This window comes from Cyanistes caeruleus, chromosome 28, assembly GCF_971803275.1.
Source record: "Cyanistes caeruleus chromosome 28, bCyaCae1.hap1.1, whole genome shotgun sequence".
NCBI lineage: Eukaryota > Metazoa > Chordata > Aves > Passeriformes > Paridae > Cyanistes > Cyanistes caeruleus.
Window position 1 is genome coordinate 1,589,849 of NC_141728.1, and position 21,268 is coordinate 1,611,116.

General features: G+C 51.4%; 1 protein-coding gene and 1 long non-coding RNA gene across 3 annotated transcripts in view; one reads left to right on the forward strand and one right to left on the reverse strand.

Annotated features, from left to right (window-relative positions):
* Positions 1 to 21,268, reverse strand: part of LOC147649008 (uncharacterized) — a 769,650-nt gene that overhangs the window by 335,953 nt on the left and 412,429 nt on the right. The gene's annotated exons all lie outside the window — the stretch shown is intronic.
* LOC111945024 (maestro heat-like repeat-containing protein family member 7) lies at positions 14,902 to 21,206 on the forward strand. Of its 2 annotated transcripts, XM_086864971.1 has the most exons (16): positions 14,902 to 15,232; positions 15,424 to 15,565; positions 15,919 to 15,983; positions 16,101 to 16,460; positions 16,644 to 16,792; positions 17,049 to 17,196; positions 17,398 to 17,588; positions 17,671 to 17,808; positions 18,088 to 18,202; positions 18,375 to 18,512; positions 18,745 to 18,921; positions 19,055 to 19,210; positions 19,370 to 19,471; positions 19,875 to 19,977; positions 20,256 to 20,312; positions 20,640 to 21,206. In XM_086864971.1, the coding sequence occupies exons 2-16, from the start codon at positions 15,448 to 15,450 to the stop codon at positions 20,789 to 20,791; spliced, it is 2,169 nt and encodes a 722-aa protein (XP_086721097.1). In that variant the 5' UTR covers positions 14,902 to 15,232; positions 15,424 to 15,447; the 3' UTR covers positions 20,792 to 21,206. The 2 variants fall into 2 exon arrangements, with proteins under 2 accessions (XP_086721097.1, XP_086721098.1); XM_086864972.1 differs by lacking the exon at positions 20,256 to 20,312 and having other exon boundaries at positions 14,905 to 15,232; positions 20,640 to 20,891.

Genomic DNA, 21,268 nt, shown 5'->3' on the forward strand with positions numbered 1-21,268 from the left:
GCGGTGACAAATGTCATGGACACCCTCTCTGCTCTGCTCGTGCCACCAAGGGCACAGAGCAGCCTCCTCTCTTGGCCACTTGCCTGTTTTCAATCCCTTGCCCTGTAGGCGCTGGCCCTGCCCCACAAGGCCTGGGCCGAGTCCTGTCCCTGCATGCTCACACAGGCTGAGATGGACACTGCTGGTTTCTCTGGCAGGCTCTCTGAGCCCAGCCCAGCTCCCTCCAAGCTGTCCCAGCTGCCCTGAGCTCTCGGCAGCAGCCAGGGCCTCTCCCCAGCACAGCCCAGCCGGCTCTGGCCCCACAGCTCTGCTCAGGGCAGGCTGCTCTGGGCACTGCCCCACGGCCTCAGCCCCTCTGCAGGGCACAGCAGCAGCTGCAGCTCAGAGAGGCCTCAGCCCCAGCCATGGGGGAAAGTGCCTGGCCAAAGGAAAAGGAGGCTCCCTGGGTGCCCTGCTCCCCTCTCCAGGAGATCCTGGCAGCTCTGCAGCCCCTCCTGCCATCCCATCTGCCCAGGCCAGCACCACAGCCCCGGCCTTGGGGCCCTCAAGAGCTGCTCCTGCTCCAGGCCCAGGGCCCATCCCAAAGCTGGGGCAGCCACAAAGCTGTGCCCATTGCTGGTCATTCCTGCTCTCATGAGGATGGATCCTCAGCCACTTGGAGGTTGCTGATGAATTTTACTTTTCCACAGGCCTCTTCTTTCTTGAGCGCTTCAGCTGAGAAATTCAGTGACAAAGGCTCATTAACATTTGTTCAATCACCCAAACAAGATAAGCCCATAGGAAAAATTCAAGTCGTCAGTTCTTCCGTGGTTAATTAGACAAATTTCAGAAGCGTATTCAAAGTAAATCTACTGTATTGAAAACAATTAAGATATAATTGTTTGGTCCTGTTTAGTTTTCTTTTTCTGTTTCTAATCCCCAGTTGATATTAATCCCCAGCACCCCCTCATACAGTCTGAATAGATCTGAAAATAAACACCCCTTATGGCTGATGATCAATCAGACTTTGTCCCTACCCCCACCCCACCATTTCCCCCATCCAGCCCCTGAGACTCAGAGCAGCCTTGTGCAAATCTGACAAACCATGGCTGTGCCTTCATTTCCCTATGCTCCAGTGCAGCTCATTTGGAAATTTTCCCACTAAAGTTATGGAGAAGTATTAAAAAGAGCTTCTAAGAAATGCACATTCCTGTTCTAAAGGATGTATTTTATTCCTGCTCTCTTTGGAGCAGAGGTGATTGCAGCATTCTGTGATTGATATTGAGCCAGGGTCTCTCCTCAGGAGGTCTGGCCTGCTCAGAGAAGCTGTGCCTTGAGGTGTGAGCCAGTGTGGACAACCTTGCTCCACATTCCTCAATCCCATCCTCTCTGTCCTCCCTCACCTGGGACCTGCTTTGCTTGGAGAGCTGCCTGCACTCAGCAAAGAGGGGATTTTCCTTTTTATTTTCTTTTTTTCTTTTTTTTTTTTTACGCAATCTAATACTCCCAAGTTTCATTGTTGAAAACAGACCCACTCCTCAAGTATGTGCCAGACCAAGGTGCCACCAAAAGCACTCCAGACCTGCCCTGGGCCAGCTGTGAGGGTGGATCATCATCCCAACCTGCACTAGGCTGTAAGAAACAATTTTGAGAACCCGGATGCAAGTGTTAAACCTTGGTTAGCGCTTTGTTGTAAACCAGTTCAATTGTTTCGTTGTTTATCCCAAGTTCAGGTTATTAACTCTTTTCTTGTTATGTATTAGCTGTACTTACCCTTTGCTGTCATGTCCCTGTCCCGTCGGGAGATCACCGCCACTGCTCCCCAGAATGGCGTCCCCAGCCCTGAGGAGGAGGATGACACAAGGGCCTGGACGTAAATGAGAGAGACCAGAGACACACAGGATGCACACAGACTAATAAGACTCCGGAAACAACGAGCCACACTAAAGAGAAGAAATCAAGACAGCACCACCGAACGAGGAAGACCCAGAGAAGTCCCCTGACTTCCTCCCAAAAGCTGACAGCACCAAGGGGGAACTCGACCAGGGTGACATCCCAGACTCTGAGCCGAAGAAGACGAGCATTCCTGCGGACTCCTGTGAGGACGGAAGCTCTGACTCTGCCGTGTGGCAAAGTCAACCTCCTCCTCTGCGTGAAATCTGGGAGCAGTGGCGGTGTGTGCGACCCCTTGGGCCTCCACCCAAGCTGATTCTTGTATTAAAAGCATTAAAAAGGACCTCTAGTCCTGCCCAATTTATTTCAGTACCTAGGCAGGTGTTGAGAACAGACCAGTGTTTTGGCTACTGCCTGGCAGTGCTGTCCCTCTGACATTCCTTCCCCCATCAAAGGGGATGGGAGTAGGCAAGATCCTGGGAGAGGACACAACCAAGCCAACTGACCCAAATTAGCCAGAGGGATATTCCATACCCCATGACAACATCTCAGAGAGCTAAGCTCAAGGAGAGAGGAGGAAAGGGGGGGCATTTTTGAGTTTTCAGTGTTTGCCTTCTGGAGGAACCATTATGTGTGCTGAAGCCTTTCTTTTCAGAAAATGTCCAAACATCAGATGGGAAGTAGAGAGTGACTTTTTTTCTCTTCAGCCCATGCAGGCCCAGATCTCTACTTAGTTCTTTATTTTACTGTAATAGAACTGCCTTGTCTCACCCTGCTGGCTGTTCTCTGTCTTATCCTCTTCCCCGTCCCAGTGGGAAAGAGAGTGACAGAGCGACAGAGTGGGCACCTGGCACCCAGCCAGGGTCGACCCACTGCAGTTGTTTTGGCACCCAAATGTGGGGGGATATAAAGTTGGTGAAATGGACTATAGCAGGAACCTCGAGGGGCCGGGCTGGAACAGCAGAGGAGTGCAGGCCCGGGGTGGCAAACAGTTTAGCAATGAGCTCGAAGCTGTGGCAGGAGCAGCATGAGGCTGGGCAGACCCAGGGATATTGAGCTAAAAGTGTACTAAAAATCCGGAGCAGTGGCAGAAACAGCAGGGTCTGGGCGGCCCTGGAAGGGGAAAAAAGGTGGAGGGGGGGATTGTTTTGGGTGTTCCCTGGCTGTCACCTGTGTAATGCCCTGGCAACAGCAGCAGCTGCTGGGCTCCCGAAAGCAGCCGTGAAGCGCTCCCTTTCAGAGGTGGTTGGGTCCCGGTTTTCCCCTGAGGCACCCAAGCAGATGGTGAGGATCCCTCCCAGAGTGATTGGGTATTGAAAGGACCCAGTTACATGGCCACACTTGTGAGCAGAGGCTCACCCACATTAAAGAGACTCAGTGATAGAAAAGTTCTGCAGTAACAGTGGATCCTCGGGGCAGCAGCAGTCCAACACCAAAACCTCAACCATGTGCCCTTTGAGCCGTGTCCCCCAGCTAAGAGACAGCCATAACCCCACTGCCTGTCCCTTCTCCTGTCCTGGTGGGGTGTTGAGGAGTTCTGTGAGTGTGTTTTGGAGGCATTGGTGTTGGTGGGTGTGTTGGGGAAGGAGTTGTCTGGAAGTGAGAGGTCTAGGCTGGAATTTGAGTCAGTTTGATGGCAGCATCCGTGGTTTGGCACAGCTTTGGTCATGGAGGACATAAGGAATAGCTGTGACTTTTTCTGTTAGTGGTCCTAGTTCTCATGCAAAAAAAGAAGAGGGGAGAGCTGTAATTTATTGGCCACCTAGATATCTGTACCAGGGGCAGGATTAGCCTTTTTGCAATCTACTCAATTGTCTGGACTACTTTTGTAATACTGAGTGGACTTTCATTCCTTGAGAGCTTTAATCCTTCAGAGAATTAAGATATTATCATCCCTCCATAGAAAACCAAAGCTTTGCAAACCAAAGAATGGCCTTTTTTTAGCCTCTGTGTAGTGTTATATTTTGTAAAGTGACTCTCAATGGATGATGTTAAGGCAAAGGACTTGCTGCTTTGAGATGGGAAGCAAACTTGCAAATCTTTCACATTCTTCAGCCATTCCTATTAATTGGTGAAGTCTGCAACTTTTTGGAACTTCTTGAGTTGAGCAATGGGGAAGTGTAATAAAGAATTGGGTAAATAAAAATTCGGAATAAGAAGTTTAAATAAAGTATGTATAATTATAACTAAATGTAAGTATGGAATAAGGAATTCTCCTCCCGGTCGAGATAGAATTCCTTTTCCAAAAACCACGAATTGCAAAAGAACCCCCCCAGATAACAGGTTTCAGCAGACTCATCAACTCGGAGGAAAAGACAGGACACAGGCCATCACAGAAACAAAAGAACCAGCCTAAAAGTCTACCTCCAGAGAAAGGCAACGCCCGGCCGATTTCGGCCGGAGACCATCAAGCAAGACAAAAGGGACGGTCGTTGCCAGAATCGAACACCACACCTGCCAAACCCATACTACAGAAACTCAATCAAGAAAGACAAAGAAGAGACTACTCCTCTGAGATATCCATCGGCACCAGCCCGGATCTCTCAATCCTGCTGTGATGAAATATGTTAAAATACATACAGACTCACTTTACATTTGAGGAGACTCTGCCCGGATACTTACTGACTCAATGTTCTAGGCCAGGAAATCCATTCACCCGACAATCAGGGACATTTGGTGAATGGAAACTGGTTGGAATTCTAGCCTGGGGACATAAAATCCCTATAAAAACCCAGGCCAGGGGACCCTCAGACGTGGATTTGGGAACACCTATACCTTGCGTATAGACCCTGTCCACCCAGCGCTGCGCTGTCCATTTATTGTGGTTTTTTCCTCACTGTTTGTTGCTTTATTAATTTATAATAAATTAATCTTTGTTAATCTTTAATTTGCCGTTGCATTTATAACAGATTGGTGCCGTGACTCGGATCGGAAGAAACTGGGGGAGAATCTCGCTGTCCAGGGGGGTACCCCCGCTGATTTCAGCGGCCTGGGGAGCAGAGACCCTCCGCAGTTCGCTCCGATTGCCGAACCAAATTTAGGCTGAGGAAAAACCATAATAAAGAGGAACGGATCCAGAGAGCTCGGGAAGGCAGGAGCCTTCGGGAAAGCCGCGGCTTGGTAGCTCATAAAAAGTCATACGTGCACGAAGACGCCCTCGCAGGAAAATTGCTGTAAGTACTGTGAGGTTGAGCGGGTGATCGGGCGAGTTTGTGAGAGACGTGACCTGGTCACGAAGCGAGTGTGGACTTCAAGGCCGCGTTTCCATCCTCCCGCGAGGGAATTGGCCGGCCGCGAAGGAAGCGATTCTGTGTGAAAGTGTCTCTCTTTCCTTACTCGTAAAGCCTGAGGCTAAAGGGAGTCTCAGGGGACCGATCAAAGGGGGCTGAGAGAGGAAGGGACGTCCAGTCGAGCTCTGGAACTGGTAAACTCTCTCAGCCAAAAGATTTAGAAAGTCGGAACATCGAGAAAACCCCAGTACAGCTAACCGAGAGGTAAGTATTGGTGCGATCTAGGACTTTCAGACGAAGAAAAAGACGAACACAACGCAGAGCAGGTAAGAATCGTAAGAAAATGGGACAGAGAAAAAGTAAAACGCAGAAACTAGATAACGAGAAAAGTCCATCAGAAGAATCAAAGCAAATGCTAGACATCCCACCAGAGAGTCCTTTAGGGTGGATGTTGAGAAATTGGGAAATTTGTCCCGAGAGACGAGAAAAATCAAAGGCAAAAATGATTTACTACTGTGCCGAGATCTGGGGAGGACAAGAATTGAGAAAATGTCTCACTTGGCCAGTATTGGGAACATTTGATAAATGGACGTGCAGGGAATTACTCGCACACGTAGAGAAAAAGGTCTCGCCAGACGGCGAGGAGAAAGAGTATGCCAAACTCTGGTTAAATACCAGAGTGCGGCTGTTTCCAGTGAAACAGAAAAACGAACATAAGACAGAGACCTGGGAACCCCTGGATCACTTACCCCCTCCGTACCGCGGGCCAGTAGAGCCTCCGGTGATGGACCAAGTAGTACCATCAGCACCCGAGGGTTCCATGGGGCAACTAGCAGAGGCACGCTCCCCTCAACCACCGGGAGTAGTGCCAGAAACCCTCACTACCCCCCCACCTGCAGAAAACCCAGCCACCGCACCCTCTTTGGAGTCGGTGTTGACGCAAGGATGGGGCTTACCCCCTCCACAAATCCCGGTCCGGCCACCACAGCTGGGACCACCGAAAGTATCCGAAGGGAACCCTCTGAGTCATTTAGCTGCGGCAGACATCCCGCCAGCAATAAGGGGAAACCCTCCCGCAAACTCCAGTTCCCCTCCTGCAAGCAGGACTCGGTGGAAATCAAAAATAGGGAATGGAGAATGGGGAGAGACAGAAAGTGGGCACCGAATGTTCCCTCTCAGGGAAGTGCCAACCGCCCCCGGAGTAATTGGATTTGTAAACGTGCCCCTTAACTCAGGGGATGTACGAGCATTCAAAAAAGAAATGGGGCGACTGCTAGATGACCCATTTGGAGTGGCCGAAAGATTAGACGATTTTCTAGGGAGTAGTATTTACACCTATGAAGATCTCATGGCCATCCTGAGATCCCTGTTTAGCCAGGAAGAGAGAGAGATGATTAAACAGGCGGGCATCAGGGATTGGGAAAGGCGGCACCCGCAGGGAACACCCGGTGACCAAAAGTGGCCGAGCGTAAGCCCGAGTTGGAGCGCCCAGACCGAAGAAGGGAGAAGAAGCATGATGGATTTGAGGAATATCATCGTGCAAGGAATAAGAGAGGCGGTCCCCAGAGGACAGAACATTAGCAAAGTATTTGGGGAATGTCAGGGAAAAGAGGAATCCCCTACCGAATGGGTAGAAAGGCTGCGGAGAAGTCTGCAAATTTATTCCGGGACTGATCCCAGTTCTCCGGTGGGGGAGGTCCTGCTGAAAACGCAGTTTGTGGCTAAATCATGGGAGGACATTAGGAAGAAATTGGAGAAAATTGATGGATGGCAGGAGAAGAGTCTCCAAGAGCTTCTAAGGGAAGCTCAGAAGGTTTATATGAGGAGAGAAGACGAAAAACAGAAACTTCAAGCCAAAATATTAGTGGCTGCAGTAAAAGAAGTTCAAAAACACGAACAGAAACAGGGAAAGCCGATACCTAAAAAACAAAAAGGATCCCAAAAGGAGGAAACTCCTCCTCGAAAGGATCCTCCTGAGTGCTTCTACTGTAAGAAAGTAGGACACATAAAAAAGGATTGCAGGAAACGAATAAAAGATGAACAAATATTTAAAGAAGATTAGGGGGGTCTTGGGCTCTTCCAAATGGGGACAGTAACAGCAAAGGAGCCCTTGATAAAATTGAAGGTAGGTCCCCACCGCCAGGAAATGAGTTTCCTGGTTGATACCGGGGCTGAGAGAAGCACCCTGCAGAAATTGCCTATAGGGTGTGAAACGAGTAAAGAAAAAGTAATTGTAATTGGCGCAAAAGGAGATCCATTCAAAGTCTCGGTAATCAAGGAGGTGGAAATCGAGTCAGAAAATAAGATATGTTTAGGAAATTTGTTGCTTGTAGAAGAAGCCGACTACAACCTATTGGGAAGAGATATGATTATAGCTTTAGGAATAAATATCATTGTGAAAAATTCAGAATTAGTAGTGAAGGTGTTGCATTTAACTTCAAAAGATGAAAAGGAAATTGACCCCCGAGTATGGCACTCAAAGGGGGAAGTGGGAAAATTAGATATTGCTCCCATCAAAATTGAAATTGAGAATCCAGAGAATCCGATAAGGATCCGACAATACCCCATCCCCGCCGAAGGGAGGAAGGGTTTGAAATTAATAATTGACGAGCTGCTTAAAGGAGGCACGCTCGAGCCCTGCATGTCCCCACATAACACCCCCATCCTGGCAGTAAAGAAAGCCGATGGGAACTTCCGATTGGTTCAGGACTTGAGAGCTGTAAATGCTAGAACCCGAACCAGGTTTCCGGTAGTAGCAAATCCTTACACTTTACTAAACAGACTCTCACCAGAGGATGTATGGTATAGTGTAATTGATTTAAAAGATGCTTTCTGGACATGTCCTCTAGATGAAGGGAGTAGGGATTTTTTCGCTTTCCAGTGGGAGGACCCAGATACCAATCGAAATCAGCAATTGCGGTGGACGGTCCTTCCACAAGGATTCGTTGAATCTCCGAACTTGTTCGGACAAGCCTTAGAGCAGCTACTCACCCAATTCACTCCAGAGGAAGGGACAAAACTGTTACAATATGTAGACGATTTGCTAATCGCCGGGATCACGGAAGAGCAGGTGAAGAAATGTACCATTTCCCTGCTGAATTTTCTGGGACAAAAGGGGTTGAAAGTGTCTAAATCCAAGCTGCAATTCACTGAGCCCGAAGTAAAATATCTTGGACATTGGATATCACAAGGGAAAAAGAAATTAGATCCCGAAAGGGTGATGGGAATCCTTGAACTTCCTGCCCCACAAACCAAGAGACAAATTAGGCAAGTTTTAGGGCTCATGGGATATTGCAGACAGTGGATTGAGGGATACAGTGAAAAGGTGAAATTTCTGTATGAAAGGCTAAATACAGATCGATTAAAATGGACAGGGCAAGACGAAATTAAATTTCAAGAACTAAAGAATGCCCTTGTCACTGCTCCAGTTTTAACATTACCAGACATCAGAAAAGAGTTTCAACTGTTTGTCGACATAAGTGGACAAACAGCACAAGGAGTTTTAACCCAGGAATGGGCAGAAAAGAAGAAACCTATAGGGTTTTTGTCCAAAATCCTAGATCCAGTCAGTCGGGGCTGGCCCACGTGTCTGCAAGCAATTGTGGCAGTAGCACTGTTGGTTGGGGAAGCCAAAAAGGTAACGTTTGGAGCTCCCCTGATAGTTTATACTCCACATGATGTAAGAAATATCTTACAACAAAAAGCGGAGAAATGGTTGACCGATTCAAGGCTTCTGAAATATGAAGCCATGTTAATCAGTTCGCCAGGATTGGAATTAAGGACAACCTCTGCACAAAACCCTGCGCAATTTTTGTACGGGGAACCAACGGGAAAGCTACTACATAATTGTATTGAAACAGTGGAATTACAAACTAAAGTAAGACCCGATCTGGAGGATCAGGAATTGGAAGGAGGAGAAAAATGGTTTATCGATGGTTCCTCGAGAATGATGGAGGGAAAACGTAAATCGGGTTATGCCATCATAAATGGTATAACAGGACAGACTGTAGAATCGGGTCCCCTAAAAGCAAATTGGTCAGCACAGGCTTGTGAACTTTTTGCTCTCCTAAAAGCCCTCAAAGGCTTGAAGGGAAAAAGGGGAACCATCTATACCGATTCAAGATATGCATTTGGGATAGTACATACCTTCGGGAAAATTTGGGAAGAAAGGGGTCTGATCAACACTAAAGGAAAAGGATTGGTACATGAGGAAATAATTAGACAAATTTTAGAAGCAGTCAGGAAGCCACTGGAGATATCTGTGGTTCATGTAAAAGGACACCAGACCGGACGACAATTCCATACAAGGGGAAACAATTTAGCGGATAAAGAGGCGAAAAGAGCGGCATTGTTAACCGTAAGTATTTCTGAGCTAGTCCCAAGGGAACCCCCAGAGGTTTCAGTGCTTCCTTCAGAAAAGGAGCAGGAAGACTTCAAAAAGGTAGGGGGACATTTCAAAGAGGGTAAATGGTGGTTACCTGACGGGAGGGAGTTGGTCCCGAAGGGAATAGCAAAAGGGATACTCAAAAGACTACATGCACAAACCCATTGGGGAACCAGGGCATTGGCTGAACAATTTTTAAAATTCTTCGGGTGTAAGGGAATCTTCGAGCTTGCAAAACAAGAGGTACAGGGATGTGTGATATGCCAAAAGGTAAACAGAGCGAATTTTCGGCAAACCAATTGGGGAGGTCGGCCAATCTCATATCGACCATTCGAAAGAATCCAAGTGGATTTCACGGAATTACCGAAAATTGGCAGAAATAAATATTTATTGGTTATAGTAGATAAATTGACACATTGGGTAGAGGCCTTTCCCAGAGCTAAGGCCACGGCTCAAACAGTGTCTAAAATTCTACTGGAGGAAATAATTCCTAGGTATGGTATTGTAGACCATATTGATTCGGATCAGGGTACACATTTCACCTCGAAAATTATCAAACAGTTGTCCGATGCGTTAGGGATCAGATGGCAATATCATACTCCTTGGCACCCTCAGAGCTCGGGGCAAGTGGAAAGAATGAATCAGACATTGAAGTCACAAATATCCAAATTGACAATTGAAACAAAAATGTCCTGGGTCAAATGTCTCCCCTTGGCATTGTTGAATATAAGAACCATGCCGAACTCAGAAACAGGACTATCCCCCTTTGAAATGTTGTATGGAATGCCGTACAAGCATGGTATGCCGGTTGAACATCCTCAAACAGAGGATGTTCAACTCCAACCTTATCTCATTTCTATAAATAAAAACTTACAGGAGTTAAGGAGAAGAGGATTGATTCCTCAAAGCAGCACGTTGGGATTTCCGATCCACCAAATTCAACCAGGGGACAAGGTACTGATCAAAGTGTGGAAAGAGCAACCCCTCAGTCCCCACTGGGAAGGACCATTCCTCGTCCTCCTGACTACAGACACCGCGGTTCGCACAGCTGAAAAGGGCTGGACACACTCTTCCCGAGTGAAGAAAGTTTCGGTTCGCGACTCCCCCGAGTGGAAAATTGTAACCCCTCCGGGAGATTTGAAAATCAGGCTTCAGCGGAACAACCAATGAGCAACGAAGACAGGATAAGTTGCACCAATTTTGAATGTTATTGTTTTCCTTTTGTACATTTTAAGTGTGCATATTGTAAACAAACGTGGGTGACTCATTGTTTGGGAGGGCAAAAACCGAAAGGGTTGTGTGCCGCGTGTTACAAAGAGGAATTAGAACAGACCAACCTTTTTCTAGCACTTGCTACCCGGGTGGGTATCTTGGAACTCGACTCTCCTGAGTGGTTCCGATTTTTTCAAAAAGGATTACGAGGCCATTTGGACTGTAAGGCGGAACCTCTAATAATAGAGTGCCGCCGGAACGTAAAAGTACCGTGCAGGAGCGGCACGATCAAGGCATCTCGGTGGGCAACCTTTAAAAGGAGGTTTGCCATCAGAACGTCAAGGGCCCCTGAAGACAGTCCTTGCTGCCGAGAAGATGGTTATCCCCGCCGTATGTTCCTATACGGGCGGAGGGAATGGCAGAGGGATGCGATTGTGGGGAATCCTGACGATCCTGAACCTAGCCATGTGCTGGACCGAGAGAACGGGCCCCGAGGCGTCTCCGGGGACGACCTCCCTGGGGAAGTGTGAGCAGTGCCCAACTGTCTCGCGAACCGAGCCATGGATTGCCTGCCCTCCGGAGTTGCACGCAGGAGAATGTTGGGCAAACGGTACCCAAATGGACCTGTGTAAGCGGGAAGGAAAAATTTGGTGCTCCACCCCGGGGATAGGTACTGGAAAAAGGCAACCTCATAACACAGGGGAAAAAGAGGTCCAAGCGACCCACCTACGAAATAAGAGAGATATAGGAGGGATTTCCCCAATCTCGGTCTGCGGGCAGTGTAATAAAACTGTCTGGATTGGAGGAAAGAAACAGTCAACGTTCATTGCGTACCACAGAGTCAACCCCTTGTGTTACAATAAAGCAAACTTAAAATATTGTGCCATGGGGGGGAAATTGTACTGGGAAGGGAAGAACCTGAAACATGAAACAAAAGTGTCATTCAGTAATGAACCGATAGTTTTAGATTTACTGAAAAATGACGATGATAGAGTGTGTCTGCAGTTTGATCAGGTGATCTGTTTCGCAAAAGACGAGGATGGTTCAGACCCCGAAAATAAAATAAAACAATTAACTCTTGAACTAAAAAGGCAGGAAATGGAAAATAAGAAAAAAAAACTCGAACAGGAGAGGTTAAACTCTCTCAGTGAACAATACGAACAACTAGAAAAACAATACGATAATTGGAAGCTACCTAGCCCTAATCAGAATCTATTCATAGATCTGATGCAGGAAATAGCTACCGAATTGGGATTGACTAACTGTTGGATATGTGGTGGCCTGAAATCAGCCGAAAGATGGCCATGGAAGGGAGAAGGATTAACCCCAGAACAATTACTTAAGTGGACAGGATTAAAATTATCCAAAACAACCCGGCGACCAGAGGGGTGGGTAATTGACAAGAGGATCATTGGAACTTTTTGTGTCAGTCGGGAAGGAAGGGAATTCACCGAGCTAGTTGGTTACACCCCGTGTGTAAAAACTCTCTCGGTAAATTCAGATAAAAAGACAAAAATTTGGCAGCCGGAATCACCCGAGGGCTATTGGAGCCAATCTCGGGAAAATAATTGCGAATGGATAGATCTAATTGGTCTATGTTGGAACAAACAGGACGGGGCAAATCCCTTCCATGCCTTTCTTGGCCTGAGGGAATATTGGGAGGACCCGGCAAAACTTAACAGAGATTGGAAGGCACCGGATGGGATTTACTGGATATGCGGGAAAAAAGCATACAGTGAATTGCCCAGAAATTGGAAAGGGTCATGCACACTCGGAATAATTCGGCCTTTCTTCTTTACACTACCTAAAGATGAAAGCAGGTCTTTAGGTGCTCCCCTCTTTGAAACCCTAGCCCGACAAAAGAGGGAATTGAAACGAGAACTACCAATAGCCGGAGGTAACCACCAGTGGAAGGGGGAGGAATGGCCCGCCGAAAGAATCATACAATATTATGGACCGGCAACATGGGCAAATGATGGCAGTTGGGGATACAGGACCCCAATCTACCTCCTCAATCGGCTCATTAGGTTACAGGCTGTGGTAGAAGTTGTTTCAAATCACACTTCAGAAGCCCTGGAACTCCTAGCAAAACAACATTCTCAGATGAGAGCTTTTGTCTACCAAAACAGACTCGCTCTCGACTATTTGCTAGCTGAGGAGGGAGGAGTGTGTGGCAGATATAACGAGTCAGAGTGTTGCATGGAGATAGATGACTTCGGAGAAACTATAAAGGGTCTAGCCGCTGAAATAAAGAAAGTAGCCCATGTACCCGTCCAGAAGTGGAATTCGATTCTCCAAGCCTCTTGGTGGGATCAAATTTTTGGGCAAGGGGCATGGTGGAAAAAGCTAGTATTCTTTATAGGATGTTCTATTGCCGGAGTCATCTTCCTACCCTGCCTGATTCCTTGTCTGATCAGACTGATACATTCTGTCGTTCAAGGAATGCAGATTGCCTCTCTCCCAATAGACCCAGAAAAGGCACAGGGAAACACTACCCTTCTTTCAAAAATCATGAAGTTAGAGGAAGAAAAAGAGAATAGAAATGCGGTTAAGGCATTGAGGGAATTTGAAAATAAACATATGTTGTCCACAGAAAATATAGAAGAATTAGACCAAGAGGAAAACGACATTATTTAACCTGATATTCCTCTGAAAAAGTATGAAAACACGAATTTTTAATGTGTTCAAATTATTAGGTGGGGGACTGTAATAAAGAATTGGGTAAATAAAAATTCGGAATAAGAAGTTTAAATAAAGTATGTATAATTATAACTAAATGTAAGTATGGAATAAGGAATTCTCCTCCCGGTCGAGATAGAATTCCTTTTCCAAAAACCACGAATTGCAAAAGAACCCCCCCAGATAACAGGTTTCAGCAGACTCATCAACTCGGAGGAAAAGACAGGACACAGGCCATCACAGAAACAAAAGAACCAGCCTAAAAGTCTACCTCCAGAGAAAGGCAACGCCCGGCCGATTTCGGCCGGAGACCATCAAGCAAGACAAAAGGGACGGTCGTTGCCAGAATCGAACACCACACCTGCCAAACCCATACTACAGAAACTCAATCAAGAAAGACAAAGAAGAGACTACTCCTCTGAGATATCCATCAGCACCAGCCCGGATCTCTCAATCCCGCTGTGATGAAATATGTTAAAATACATACAGACTCACTTTACATTTGAGGAGACTCTGCCCGGATACTTACTGACTCAATGTTCTAGGCCAGGAAATCCATTCACCCGACAATCAGGGACATTTGGTGAATGGAAACTGGTTGGAATTCTAGCCTGGGGACATAAAATCCCTATAAAAACCCAGGCCAGGGGACCCTCAGACGTGGATTTGGGAACACCTATACCTTGCGTATAGACCCTGTCCACCCAGCGCTGCGCTGTCCATTTATTGTGGTTTTTTCCTCACTGTTTGTTGCTTTATTAATTTATAATAAATTAATCTTTGTTAATCTTTAATTTGCCGTTGCATTTATAACAGGAAGTAAAGCTCTCATGAATTGAGGGTCCTTAAATGCCAGATCCTTCTGTGCCTTCCCAACAAAGATGTTTTTGAGCTGCAGGAAATGCCTTCAATGGGAAAATAATTCCAACATGTAATAATCTGACCAAGGCTAAGCATTGCCAGCAGTTGTTCCAGGTGCTCCTGCCAAGACCCCTGCAGGAAGGAGCCCAGTCCCCAATGCACATGGCCCTTGGCTGCCCTCTGGCACAGAAGCCCCCCAGGGGCACAGGTCACTGGGGCAGGAGAAGGGCACCAGCACTGCCAGGGCTCGGCTGGGGTGGCAGGTCTGCCTCGGTGGGGACTCTGCCACACTTGCTGATTTCAGTGCTGCCAGGCTCCTGTGCAGATTCTGTGCAAGGCCCCGTGCCCTTCCTGCTGCGGCTGTGTTGGCAGCCCTGGGGGCTCCTTCTGCTGCCCTGAGCCTGCAGAGCAGGGCAGCGTTCGCTGATGGTTTGAGGCGTTCCTAAAGATCCTGTCGGGCTGTCTTAGACACTTTGGGCAAGGGATTCCTTTAAACCTGGGCCACTTTGGGGGGGATGGGGGCGGAACCAGGGCAGGTGGCAGTGCGTGCAAGGGCCCTTTGTGACACGGTGCAGCATGGTAACCGTGGAATGGAAAGGGACAGGGTGTCCAAGGGCCCTTTGTGACACGTGGTGACATAGGAGCTGGCGGTGACAGGGCAACGCCACTGTGCCCAGTGCACGCGACGGGACAGGACGCGCCAGAGCGGTGCTGTGAGGAGCCCCCGCACAGCGCACTCGATTGTGTCTGACCCGGAGCTTTTCCAAGACTTTACTCCTACAGGTGACCTCGTGGCAAGACTGCGGGCCTTGGTGGCCCGTGGCTTTCCCGAGGCTTTTCTTTTGCAGGTCCTGTGGGGCAAGACTGCGGGACTTGGTGGCCCGTGGCCTTCCCAAGACTTTTCTTTTGCAGGTGCCTTCAAGGCCAGACTCCGGTACTTGGTACCTGGAGCTTTTCTGAGGCATCTCCCATCCTTCTGGCCTCTGTCCTCAAGGTGAGACTGTGGGACCTGGTGACCACAGTCATTTACGAGGAGTCTCCAGTCATTGTGGCAGGAGCCCTCGAGACCCGACTGCAGGACTTGCTGTCCTGTAGGCTTCCTGAGGCTTCTCTCTCGCAGGTGCCTTCAAGGCACAACTGCACGACTTGTTGACTCAGAGATTACCCAAGGCATCTCTCTTTAAGGTGCCCCCAAGGCCAGATTGTGTCATGGAGGGCAGATTCCTCAACCTGTTCCAAGTGTTCAGAGGGAACAGAAAGACAGCCCCTGGAGCTGCCCCAGCACAGCAGCCTGAAGAGTCAGAGCAGTTCCAACCACTGCAGGATGGTGAGTGGCAGAGCTGGGCCACAGGGCTGATGGCTGCAGCCAGCCAGGCCCTGCACCATCCCATCCCATCCCATCCCATCCCATCCCATCCCATCCCATCCCATCCCATCCCATCCCATCCCATCCCATCCCATCCCATCCCATCCCATCCCATCCCCTCCCCTCCCCTCCCCTCCCCTCCCCTGTGGACATGCCCAAGGACAAGACAGAAGAGGGGCTGGGACTGACCCCTGCCAGTGGCCCTGCTCCATCCCCTGAGCCACCCCAGGGCTGTCCCTGACTGGGGAACGCAGGGCTGGGCTGTGTTCTCCGGCCTCTCCCGCAGCCCCTCAGCTCTGGCTGCTCTTTGACAGATGCAGACATGGATGGGACACAAGAGCAGGAGCCTGCCCGTGGCCGCTTCCGCAGAATGCTGAAGGTACCTGCAGCCATCCCCACCTGGGCTGGGCCTGCTGTCACTGCTCAGCCCAGCTCTGCACTTGCAGCACTCCATGGAACATGCCTCTCTTCCCTGTCCTTTGTTCATTCTGCACAGAGGTTCCGCAAGTTCCTGCGCATTGGGCGTAGAAAGAACAACACAGCAGCAACTGAGGGCACAGCTGAGCCTGACTCCGGGCTGACCGAGCTCCAGGCAGAGCCTGATGTCAGCCCAGATTCAGCTGAGCCCTCACAAGACTCTGATGCTGCAGTGAAGGATGACAGGGCAGAGGCTGACATGGCAGTGACTGAGGGCACGGCCATTCCAAATGATGACATTGGAGAGACTCAGGGCATTGCGGATACCAACAGGATACTCACTCCCACTATTAGCCAAGAGCTCATATGGGATTATTTCAAGGACCCTCGTGTGTCTTCTGACATCATTGACAAGAGAGCTGCTGCTTCTGACCAGCAGGTAGCCAGCCAGGGGCCAGAACTGGAGGTCTCCCAGGATCCTGTGGCCCTTCAAGCCACATCCACAGGGCCCCGTCAGCCTTTGAGGCCAGCAGAACATGACGGGAAGGGAAGCACTTCTTGGGGAAGCTGGGGAAGTTGCTGCCTTGGACAGCACTCCATGTCTTCCCCATGCCTCCTCCAGGTGCCATCTACTGTGAGGAACATTCACCAGAGTCTGGTGTCCCATGTCACTGTGGATGTCAGGCAGAAAATTGACATAATAAGGCTGGCTGAAGAACACCCGGTCGATGTGGTGCTGACCCTCCTGCGCTGTGCCCCATCGTGTGACAGGTATGGGGCCCACGTGCCTTGAGAGCCAGGGCTCACTGGCCTTTAGGGCCCATCGCCCTGCACAGCCTGTCCAGTGGGCTCTGCCCAACAGGCAGAGAGGTCCAGGAGCCTCAGGCCCCTCTGTTTCCTGAGGCTGCTGCCAATGCTCCCTCCCTGCCCTTCAGGGCACGGAGGCTCTGTCCCCTGAGACCCCACAGCTACACAGGGCATGGCAATGTCACTGAGACACCCCTGACAAAGAGCTCTGATCCCACAGAGCTGCTGCCATGATGTGGCAAACCATAGCCTCATCGGGACCAACAGTTGAGAAAGTGCTGCCAACACTTCTCTGTGTGATGGAGAACTGGCCCCTTTGCAGCACCTGCACCTCTGATGGGGACAACAAGGACGTTTTGCCCTTGAGTGTGAGTTTCTGGAGATGATCACCTGGAGCTTGCTTCCCCAGGAGCTCTCCATCTTCTTCCTGCCGAAGGCGCTGGGCTGAAACCTGGGCCAGGGGCAGGCTCAGGGGACACCAGGCCCGCTGTTCCCCGCGCGTCTCCCCTCGGGCTTTGCCCCATGGATACCTCGGCACTGAGCGCTGTCTTGGTGTGATTCTTTTGCAGGCAACTCTGGTGCTCTGGATGATTGTCCAGATGCCACAGTGCCACGAGGCAATGATGCTTTATTCCGCCCGCCTGTTTGTGGCTCTGCTGTTCCATGTTGTCATCACCACACAGCAGATGCCACCAGTGGAAGCTGACAGCTTCTGGAAAGCTTGCCGGGAGCAACACCGCCTTCCCAGCAACGCCAACAGGTGCCAGTCCTCCTGTCCTTCCCATGCCCTTGTGGCTGATACCAGTGCACCCAGTGTGACCTGGGCTGTGCTCTGCACACAGGTTTGCAGTGCAGGTCATGAAATCTCTGCTCTGCCGACTGCGGTGTGACAACGTGGTCATGGAAATGGGACGCAAGCGTGGCTGGGACACGCTCCTCTGTGCTGACACCCAGCACTATGCCGTGGGTCTGCTGGCCAGGTGAGCCTCACTTCTCCCAGCTGCCTCTGAAACTTGTGCCCTGTGCCTGGGGTGTCTCACACAGTCCCTGTGGTCCTGGCCAGAGGGCCTCGTCACTGAGGGATGGCTGAGCAGACTGGAAAAGGCTGAGAGAGGAGGGTGCCCAAAAGGAGCCACTTCCCAAAGCACCCACGGTCCCTCCAGGGATGCTGGGGAAAGGACAGATCTCTGTGAGTCATTCCTGGGAGAGGTCTGTGCTCCCCCCATATCAGAGTCTTGGTGCCGTTTTCCCCCTGACAGGGAGATGCGCCGTGGCTTGATCCCCTTCTGTTCCCATATTGCACTCGACCTGCTCAAGTCACTCAGAAGGGAGGAGCCATGCTGTGATCTGTCCTTCCTGGCATTCCTTGTGGAGGTGAGCCCAATGGCCAGCACTCCCTCGCTGAGCTGCCTGCCAGCCCTGTCCCCTTGCATAGCCGCAGCTGCCTGGGACGGTGCCTGCGCCCTGTGCTGCTGCCTGGGCCCAGCCCTGCGCAGTTCCAGGCTCCTGCTGGCTGGCTCCCCTGTCACTGCCCTGTGCCTTTCAGGTCCTCGAGTGCTTGGATTTTACTAAATACGGTGACGGTGTCCTTGAGATCGCGTCAAGGCACCTGCAGAGCGAGTGCGGGCAGAGGCGTCGCCTGGCACTCAGAGGCCTCGTGGTGCTCAGCAAGGATCCCTCGATGGTGAGAACGGGGCAGCAGCTGAAGCTGCGTTGGGCAAAGCAGCCCCTTGGGCTGGCTGGGCTTCAGGAGCTGAGGCAGCTGCTCCCAGCTCTCCTGCCTCACCTGCCTGAGTGCTTTGGGACAGGACTTTGGCCTCTGGGCCCAGCAGCAGCATGGTGGGGTTGCAGTGCCAGGGCGGTCTTGGCGCTGCAGCCGTTCAGGGCTTCCCAGCACTGCCTTGTGTTCCAAACAGGCCATAAGAATGTGCAGCCTCTCTCAAAGCCTTCAGGACCTGCTGGCTGATGCAGATGGAGATGTAGTTGGCATGGCCCTCCGTGTGTTCATCAATATGCTCAACAATAAAGACATCATGATATGCAGCACCACTGCCCCAAAGCTGGCTCAGGCACTCCTGCTGCTCTTTGATCACGTAAGGCTCTGTGCCCCCAGCCACGGGCATTGGCTGCTGCCCAGAAACTTTGTGTCTTACAGATTTCTGGGCCTTTGCCCAGCTGAGCCTGGAGGAATTGGTATTAAGGTCTTCTTCTCTTCTTTTCCTCCAGGACCACAGCCATGTGCAGTTGCTCTCCCTTGACCTCTTCTTCAAGGCAATGGACTTGGTAGTGGACGAGGGAAAGAAGCCCCTGGAGAAGATTTTGGACCAGAGCCTGATTCCACTCTTCATCCACTGCCATGATGAGAACCGGCGTGTGGCGAAGGTGAGGTTTGCTGTGATGCCGGTGCATCCCTGGGAGGGGCATCGGCTTCCACCTGTCCTGGAACCTCCCAGGCTGCGGCTTCCTCGGGGCCCTGTCACCCAGACAAGAGTCCTGTGCCCTGGGCTGCAGTGCCATCTCTGCATCTCTGCTGCTCTCCAGGCCTCTCGGGAAACGCTGCTTCGTGTGGCCGAGTTCCTGAAGAGGAGGAATTTGAAGCGACTGGTGAGGAAGGAGCAGCTGTCAAAGTTTGCTGAGCGTCTGGTAAGAACGGCCTGGAGAAGCCCAGTTTTGAGAAGCTCCCAGCCCGCAGCACTCAGTGTGTGGGGCTGGCAGCTGTGGCCCCTGCCCAGTGCTGCACCCAGGGGTGCCAGCCTGTGCCCCACACACCGCTCCCTTCCCTGGGCCGCACGGCTTCGTCTCCAGGCTCCTGTGGCCCCGAGCCGGGTGCCGATGGAGCCACAGCCCAGTGGGGCTGCGGGCCAGGGAGACAGCGCGGCTCCTCGGGCAGCTCCCGGCTCTCTGCCCCCTCCAGAGCCCGGCGCCAGCGGCTGCTGGCCGGGCCTCAGGGCTCGGCGGGCACGGGAGGCCGGGGCTGGCCTCAGGCAGCAGCGCCCGGCCGAGGGGCAGAGCCCGCGCCAACCCTTCCCTCTACCGCTCTCTCCAGCTGGCACAGGACAAGAACCGAGCAGCCGAGCACCTGTGCCGGGCCCTGCCGTACCTGGACAGCCCACAGGAGCCGCTGCGAGAGGCGGCCATCAGGTTCCTCGGTGAGCCACGAACCCGGGCTGGCTCCCTCCCCGCCACAGCTCGGCCCCAGCCCCGGCTGCTGCCCCGGCAGCGACACCCGGGCCCGGCGCCCTGGAGCCCCGGCTGCTCTCGGGGCTGCTGCTGCCGGCCTCTGGCAGCCGCGCCCTTGGGCTGAGTCAGGATGCGGCAAGGGCCCGGGCTGAGCCCTGCCGGGGCAGGAGGGCGTGTGGCCACAGGGCTGCAGCGCCGCTGGCAGGGAGCTGTGCCGCCGGGGCCCTGACAGGCTCTGTGTTCCCAGGGATGGCCGGGGAGCAGCTGAGGGGGCAGCAGGAAGAGCTGCAGGTCCTCAGCGAGGGTGAGTGAGGGATGGCAGTGAGGGGCTGGCACTGGGGGATCTGCAGTGCCCGGGCAGGGAGCTGTAATCCGTGCCCCGGCTTCAGAGGGCTTCTCTCCCTGTGTGGACACCTTGGTGGTGTGGGAATATCACAGAGAGATTTCAGCGACATGGGGCGGGGATTTGGGTGGGGTGTGGATTCGTGACCAGGACCTTGCAGCCGATCCTGTTGGCCTCTTCACTCTTGTGGCCACGGCAAGAGCAGGCTGGGATGGCTCTGGCAGGACTTTCTCCTAGGATTCCCACAGATCTGGGCTCTGATCGTGGCTCTGTACCCCTCTCTTCCAGCACTTCAAGCTCTAAGAAGAGATGACAACCCTTCTGAGAGAAACACAGTTCTTCAGCAGACGTTTATTGAAAGAACTGAAGAATTACGCTCGTCTGCTGGCTTACGAAACCAGTCTTCCTGTAAGATACTACGGATGATGAGACTACGCTGAGACCAGAAGAGACCAGCTGGAGCTCCAGGCACTGCTGGCAGCTGGCCCAGCTGAGCCTGTGGGAAGCTCGCATGGCTTCAGCCCTCTCCCTGCCTCTAGATAGCTCTGTCCCTGCAGCCCTAAGACACTGCCCATCCCTTCTCTTTCCCTCCAGTTTCCCTCCCTTTTGATAGCTCCCTCCCTGCAGCCCTGAGACACTGCCCATCCCTTCTCTTTCCCTCCACCCTCCCTCCCTTTTGATAGCTCCCTCCCTGCGGCCCTCAGACACTGCCCATCCCTCCTTTTTCCCTCCACTCTCCCTCCCTTTAGACAGCTCCCTTCTTCCAGCCCACAGACCTTGCCCATCCCCTTTTTTGCCCCTCAGCTCATCCCTTTGCCTCACACCCCATCAATAAACAGTTTGCCTTTTTCACTTCACCTGCATCTCTGTGGAGTTGAAGGGTCACAAATCCAGAGCGCTGTGACACTCAGGCCCCT